This window comes from Balaenoptera physalus (assembly GCF_965194825.1).
Source record: "Balaenoptera physalus genome assembly, chromosome: 10".
Taxonomy (NCBI): Eukaryota; Metazoa; Chordata; class Mammalia; order Artiodactyla; family Balaenopteridae; genus Balaenoptera; species Balaenoptera physalus.
This window is the reverse complement of record NC_138889.1, coordinates 114,197,276-114,204,709: the sequence shown is the minus strand read 5'-3', so window position 1 is coordinate 114,204,709 and position 7,434 is coordinate 114,197,276. Positions and strand designations below refer to the sequence as shown.

General features: G+C 63.7%; 1 protein-coding gene across 1 annotated transcript; it reads left to right on the top strand.

Moving 5' to 3' along the window:
* The first annotated feature begins 1,192 nt into the window (after nt 1-1,192).
* NLRP6 (NLR family pyrin domain containing 6) lies at nt 1,193-7,189 on the top strand. Its single transcript, XM_082476825.1, is given in 12 exon segments — nt 1,193-1,798; nt 1,801-1,985; nt 2,209-2,245; nt 2,519-2,532; nt 2,536-2,683; nt 2,686-3,367; nt 3,369-3,612; nt 3,615-3,699; nt 3,702-4,260; nt 4,336-4,483; nt 6,249-6,516; nt 6,519-7,189. Coding segments are annotated over 12 exon segments (2,769 nt in total). The 5' UTR covers nt 1,193-1,692; the 3' UTR covers nt 6,812-7,189.
* Nucleotides 7,190-7,434: the final 245 nt, after the last annotated feature.

The following is a 7,434-nucleotide window of genomic DNA, read 5'->3' as shown; positions in this document are numbered from 1 at the left end:
CCTGTGTGCCAAAGTGCCCTCTGTTTCCATCCTATGACACTTGTGATGACATTCAATAATAACTATGCAGGATAATCTCCCCATCTCAAGATCCTGAATTTAACCGCACCTGCAAAGCCCCTTTTGACATTTGAGGGAACATTCACAGGTTCCAGGAACTAGGAGCTGATATCTTTGGGGACTATTATATAGCCTACCATAGACACATTTACACAAACACAGTATTAGGGTGGACATACACACACACCCACGTTTCGCACAGGCAGACACTGTCAGTAGAAACCCACATTCACGGGGTCCCACGTGGTCACCCATCAGTCACACCCACTCCTCATGTCCAAAGCTCTTCCCATCAACCTGCTTAAGCCAGGTTTGGGAGGCCACAGATCTCTTCCCTGTCCCATTTTCTCCTGGCTCCGAGGTGACAGCCTTCCTTTCCCCAATGACACTGTGCATGTCCCTCCTTTGCCCCCTCTACCTAGGAAGCCCTCGCTCACCTCTGCCTTCAGAATTTAACCAATCTTGAGGCCTTAAAGTTTAAGGTCTTGTTCTGAGCCAGCCACCTCCTCCATACAGCCCACCTTGCTCTGCAGTTACCTCTCACAACCATGCCTCGCTGCCACACCCCACGGGTTCTCAGAGAACGTGAACTGAATACAGGAACAGTAGAAAACCAAAGGTCACTGAGCAGAGCTCTTAAACACTGGTCGTGCGAAGGTGCCACAGTGCCTGAGTTTGGGAGCTTGGTAGCTGTCAGACAGACATCTCAGTGTTGGCCGAGCTAGAGCACCTGGGTCTGGGGCATGGACGGGGCTGAACAATCCCCCTAGGATATGACTCTGTTAGGCTAGGGAGGGGTCACCTCTCTGATCCCCACCTCTGCCCCTGAGGGCTAGACCTTGGGGCCAGACTCTGTAGACGGGCCAGAGGCTCCTGCTCCAGGTGAGTGCTGGCTTTCAGAGTGGTCACTGGGAATCGCCTGGCCTCAGCCCTCTGGGTCCTCCACCTCACCCTGCTGACTTCCTGGGGCTTCACACCCCGTGTCCTTCACACATCCTTCCCCCGCTGTCCCCCAGGCTCGGTATTCTAGGGACTCCATCCCCGCAGAGGGCATCTGTGGGGTCTGTCCCCCACCAGGGGCTCAGTCTCAGCCTCTGGTGCAAGGCCCTCAGGCTGGGCCTCACCTAAGGGTGCAGTGAGCACGGATGTCCTGGGGAATTCCGGAACTCAGCCTGGACCAGGCGGTGAGGCCAGCTCCCTGCTGAGACCAACTGCCCCGGGCTCCTGGGGAAGAGAACGGAGGGAAAGGAGGGAAGAGGAGGAAAGGGGAGAGCACAGGCCCTGGGAGACATCTTATCTTGGACGTTTGACCTGGATGCGTGGAAAGAATGAGCAGAAAGGGAGGTGCGGAGCAGGAAGGCACCCCCTAACTCTGGGGTCAGCGGCGGCCAGCGCCCGCCCAAAGCTTCGGAACGCCTTGGAGCGAAGTCCTCGGTAGGGGCTCTGGGAGGAGAGGACGACCCTCCCGGTAGAGCGCTATCGAGCGTTGGCCTGGAGCCACCTGGATAGATGGGGGCCGCGTCTAAGTCCCTACCGCTCGTGGGCGCCCGGGGCTGGGGTCCGGAGCGGCGGGGAGGGGCCGGGGTCACCGGGGCACGGCGCGCGTGGTAACCCCGTGCGCCCGCCCTCAGCATGGAGCCCCGCGCTGCCGCCGCCCGGGAGCTGCTCCTGGCTGCGCTCGAAGACCTAAGCCAGGAGCGGTGGAAGCGCTTCCGCCACAAGCTGCGGGACGCCGCCGCAAACCGTGGGGGCGGCTGGAGGGCGCGGGCGCCGTGGACCTCGCGGAGCACCTGATCCATTTCCACGGGCCGGAGCGCGCGCTAGACGCGGCGCGAAAGACCCTTAAGAGGGCGGGCGTGCGCGCTGCGGCGGCGCGGCTCCAGGAGCAGCGGCGGCGGAGCGAGCGCGGGGTGGGGCTCGCCAGGGTGCCCGCCCTCCGTTCCCTCCCGCCTGGGCGGAGTCCCGGCCACAGGCCTCCATCCTTCCGCTTCCCCAGAAAAGCCCCGGAGCTCTTCCGGCCTGGGCGCGCTTCATCCACAAATTCGCGGGCCCCGGGGCTCCGATCCTGCGGGCGGCCCCGACCCCGGCTTGCGCCCCTCCCCGCCCCGCACAGTCGGCGGGGCCTCACCGCAGTTCTCCCTTCCAGGGCTCGGCCCCGGCTCCTCGGCGCTGCTCTCCGTGTCCCGTAGGTCTCTCTCGGTGGGAGGCGCGGGCCCCGAGCTGTCCGGGCCTTGAGCCCTGGGTTTGGAGTACGAGTGTCCTCGAAGCCACTCGGAGGTTCCTGACAGCTGGTCCCAGGGAGGAGCGCGGATGGGAGCGGGACTGCGGCGCAACAGGGGAAACTGAGGTCTGAGCCCGGCGGGGAGGGCAACAGGCCCCTGAGAGTCGGCTGACACAGCCCGCCTCCTCCTCGACCCCCTGGTCCCCTCTCCTGTGTCCGGCCCTTCCCTGCCCCCAGAGCACAAGCAGAAATAGCGAGAGCACGTGCTGCGGCAGCACGCCAGGGTGAGGGAGAGGGACGCCCGCTCCGCGAAGGTCAGCGAGCGCTTCACCAAACTGCTCCTCGCGCCCGAAAGCGCTGCCCCGGAGCACGAGGCCCTGGGGCCCGCGGAGGAGCAGGAGCCGGACGCGCTCGGCGATCCGACACCCGCACCTGCAACCGCCTGCTCGGCCGCGACGGGGAGGGCCAGAGACCGCCGACCGCGGTGCTGCAGGGCCCGGCGGGCGTCGGCAAGACCACGGCGGCCAGGAAAATCCTGTACGACTGGGCGGCGGGCAAGCTGTGCCACGGCCAGGTGGACTTCGCCTTCTTCGTGTGTTGCCGCGAGGTGCTGGAGCGACCGGGCACGTGCAGCCCGGCCGACCTGATCCTAGACCAGTACCCCGACCGCAACGCGCCGGGGCGGCAGATGCTAGCGCAGTCCGAGCGGCCGCTGTTCATTCTGGACGGCGTGGACGAACTGCCGGCGCCAGGGCCCGCCGAGGCCGCGCCCTGCACAGGCCCCCTCGAGGCCGCGAGCGGCGCGCGGGTGCTGGGCGGCCTGCTGAGCAAGGCGCTGCTGCCCTCGGCCCGCGTGCTGGTGGCCGCGCGCGCCGCCGCCCCCGGGAGGCTGCAGAGCCGCCTGTGCTCCCCGCGGCGCGCCGAGGTGCGCGGCCCCTCCGACAAGGACAAGAAGTACTTCTACAAGTCCTTCCAGGACGAGTGGAGGGCGGAGCGTGCCTCCCGCCTCGTGAAGGAGAATGAGACGCTGTTCTCGCTGTGCTTCGCCGCGTGCTGGGTCGTGTGCCCGTTCTGCGCTAGCTGCTCCAGGCCCTGACCTGTCGCGCGCCTCCAAGAGCACCACGTCCGTGTACCTGCTTTTCATCGGCAGCGTCCTGAGCTCGGCGCCCGTGGCCGACCCACCCCGCCTGCAGGAAGAGCTGCGCAAGCTGTGCCGCCTGGCCTGCGAAGGCGTCCTCGGGGGCAGGGCGCAGTTCTCTGAGAAGGACCTGGAACGACTGGAGCTTTGCGGCTCCAGAGTCCAGACGCAGTTTCTCCGCAAGAAGGAAATGTGCCAGGAGCACTGGAAACCGAGGTCACCTACCCGTTCATCGACCAGACCTTCCAGGAATTCTTAGCCGCGCTGTCCTACCTGCTGGAGGACAAGGGGCTCCCCAGACACCTGCTGGCGGCGTAGGGGCACTTCTGCGGGGGGCCCCGGAGCTGCGTGGCCACCTCGCACTCACTACGCACTTCCTTTTCGGGCTACTGAACGCAGAGAGGATGCGCGACACGGAGCACCACTTCGGCTGCGCGGTTTCAGAGCGCGGGAAGCAGGATGTCCCGAGGTGGGTGCAGGATCAGGGCCAGGGCTGCCCTAGGGCGGCGCCAGAGGGGACGGAGGGGACCCAAGCGCTCCGGGGCGCTGGGGAGTCAGAGGAGGAGGAGGGCGAGGAGCTCAACGACCTGCTGGAGCTGCGGCACTGCCCGTACGAGACGCAGGAGGACGCCCTTGTGCACCAGGCCCTGCGCGGCCTCCCCGAGCTGGCCCTGGAGCGAGTGCACTTCAGCAGAACGGACCTGGCCGGCCTGAGCTACTGCGCGCGGTGCTGCCCGGCGGGGCAGGCGTTGCAGCTGGTTAGCCGCAGACTGGCCACTGCACAGGAGAAGAAGAAGAAGAGCCTGATGAAGCGGCTGCAGGGCCGCCTGGGAGGCAGCTCGTGAGTCCCCAGAGCGGGGCGGCCCTCTCCGGCAGGCCCTCTGTGTGCGGCATGTGTGCATCTTATGCACTGAAGTGTCCATCTGGGCCTGGGGAGCGTGTCCAGACCTGACGCCTGCTCCCCAGAGGAGAGGCACGACTTCGGGCTGGTTTTTCCCACCTCCTTGCAAGATAGCTCCCAGGGTGTCCTCACCATGCCCCACACCTCAGCACCCACGTCCGAGGCAACCCGCCCAGCGCTCCCCCCACCCACCACGATGCTTCCTCCTAATAAGTTCTGGCGTACACCACGCCCTCTGTGCCCTGAGCCTTCGCTGCTACTGTGCCCTCCACCCAGAATACTGTTCACTGCCTATCCTCAAAGCCTCTCCAAACCATCCCAGCTGGCCTGAGACCATTTTGGCCTCAGAAGTGCCCCACTGACCACCGTATGCCGTGACACCTGCCCGTGCCCGTCTCCTCCACCAGACACTCTGCTCCTCCAGGGGCAAAGCTCGTGCTGTTGTTTCTGTGCAGTTAATTCCAACCCAGCACCTGACTCAGGTGCTCAGCATCTGTTGGGAGAACGAATGTCAGGACGTTGACGGGGGCTGGGGCTGGGGCTGCCCACCGCAGGTGCAAGGACAGGCCCACCTGGTGTGTGCAGGTGACATGCCTCCATGGGACTCACATAGACAGCTTCAGTGGGGAGGTGCTTGTGCTCACAGTTGAGTGGTTTCACTCTGGGCTTGGGATGAAGAGGGAGGAGGGTCCTGGCGCAGCTTGGGGGTGAGGGCAGAGGCAGCTCCGATACCTCGGGACCATAGGAAGGAGTCCTTTGCGGGAGTGAGGGGTTGGGAGGGGCTGGGGCCTTCACCATCCTTTCTCTCTTAGTAGCTCTCGAACCACCATGAGAAAACCCCCGGGGTCCCCACTGCATCCACTCTGCGAGTGGACCGACGGACAGTGTGGTCTGAACACCCTGACGCGAGTGAACATGCCCCCAGCCCTTCCCCTGGAAGGGACGCAGAGCAGGACACCCTGGGCAGGGACAGAGGTGTGGCCCTGTCTGGGGATGGCTGAGGGGACAGGCTGAGAAACTGTGGCCTCTGGTGTCCCTTGCTGGGGTCGACAGGCTCTGCCCACACAGGACAGAGGAGGGAAGAGGGGATGGGGGCAGGGCTCCAGTACCAGCTTAGGTGCTAGTTAGGACAGAGGGCTTGGTGCCAGTCTGAGTGGGAAGCAGAGTACAGCTGAGCATTCTGGGGCGGGGATAAAGAAGGCCAGACTGTATTTTCCTTCCCAAGGAAGGCTGCTAAGTGCTATTGTAAACTGCTGGGTGGTCCCTCTGGATTCTTACAAGCAGATATGGAAGGTGTTCAGGGCACGGGCTCTGAGGCCAGTCTGCCTGCCTCTGTGCCCTTGACAGGCCGGTCTTTCTGAGCTTCAGTTTCGTCCCCTGGGAAATGGAGCCAGAAGCTTCCACCTCAGAAGGTTGATGTGAGAATTAATGAGGCAGTTCTTAGTACATAATCTTTCCAGTTACTGTTCAGTACTACCAAGTAAGCAGAAAGTAAGAAAGAGTGTAGGAACTAGTACCGATGGGGCATGGTGAAATAGATACAGTCATGTGTCAGTGGTGACATGGTAACTTAACTTGGCATAAACATCAGGAGCCAAAACAGTGATCAGCTCACTTGGCCCCTCAATTCTACTGCCCAACTAAATGCATAAAGGTGTTCATCGCAGCGTTATTTATAACGCCCAACTGTTAGGGACTGGCTAACTAAATAAGCTCAGCCCACCTGCATTTGGTGGGTAATTATATGGAGTTAGACATATTGAGAATAAGGTCTCTTATTGGCTCATCCAAAAGCTCGTGGAGAATGTCCTGAGGGAAGAGGGGAGTGCAGTCCATCAGGGACACACGTGGTGACAAAGGGCAGGAAAAGCTCTGTGGGGCCCAGGGAGGCAGGTGTGGAGCCAGCACGTCTGTAGACTGAACCTCAGCCCCCAGGGAGTGGGCAGCTTGCACAGCTGGGGACCCATGTACTTCCTGACCACAGGCTGTCCCGCTGCAAACTGCCCGACTTGGTCTGCAGAGACCTCTCTGAGGCCCTGACGGAGCTGGGCCTCTTCCACAGCTGGCTCAGCGAGGCTGGCCTGCATGCGCTGAGTGAGGGCCTGGCCTGGCCCCAGGGTGCTGCAGACACTCAGGTGAGGGCCGACCTGGAAGGGACCAAGGCGGGGACGGAGGCTCCCATAGCAGCTCCTGCGGTCAACACTGGCCGCTAGGGTGCAGCGGCTGGGCCTCCAGGAGGCTCCCAGTACGTGTTTGCCCAACGCTGACTACCCTGGACCTCAGTGGCTGCCAGCTGTCGGGGCCTATGGCGACCTACTTGTGTGCCGTCCTGCAGCTCCCAGGGTGCCGCCTGCAAAGCCTCAGGTGGAGGCAGCGCCGGGAAGGGTGCGGGAACACAGCCTCTCCACCCTGGCTCGGGGTGGGCGCCAGGGGCTTCCCCCAGACCTCACAGAGGAGTCCCGCCCAGGGCCCTCCCGAGGGACCCCGCTGACACTCAGCCCCTGGAGACCCACCCCCTAAATCCCTGGCCCTAGCTCTGGGCTTCAACCACTCCGCCAGACCAAATGTCCATCTAGTGTCTGGTGCGCGTGGCCACAGTCTGGACCGACACGCTTTCACTCCCCTGAAGGCTCTGGCCCCTAGTCCCTACCCGCTCCCCCAGCCTCTGACAGCCCCCCTTAGTGGCCACCTCCCGTCACTGTGTGCCTTTGGCATAACCCAGGCCAGCAGCTCCCCATCACTGCCTCCCCGAGCCCTGGCCTCCTGCCCCACCAACGCCACTCCCGTCCTCTGCGCACGGCTACAATCTAACCTCCGTGGAGCTGAGCGAGCAGTCGCTGCCGGAGCTGCGGGCCGTGGGGACAGCAAAGGCGGGACTGGCCACCACCCACCCAGCGTTGGACAGCGACCCCCAGCCTCACAAAGGGCTCGGCAGTGCCCCCGAGGCCCTGGGGGAGGGCTCTAGTCAGCCCCGCGGAGTAGTCCTCCCCACTCCGAGGGCGAGAGGGTGGCGCTCTCTGCTGTGGGCAACTCTTTTGAGCCTGAGGGGCCCTGGACAGGCAGGTGGGAGACCCAGACAGACACGGCCCCTTGCCTGCTCCTGGACAGCCCCCG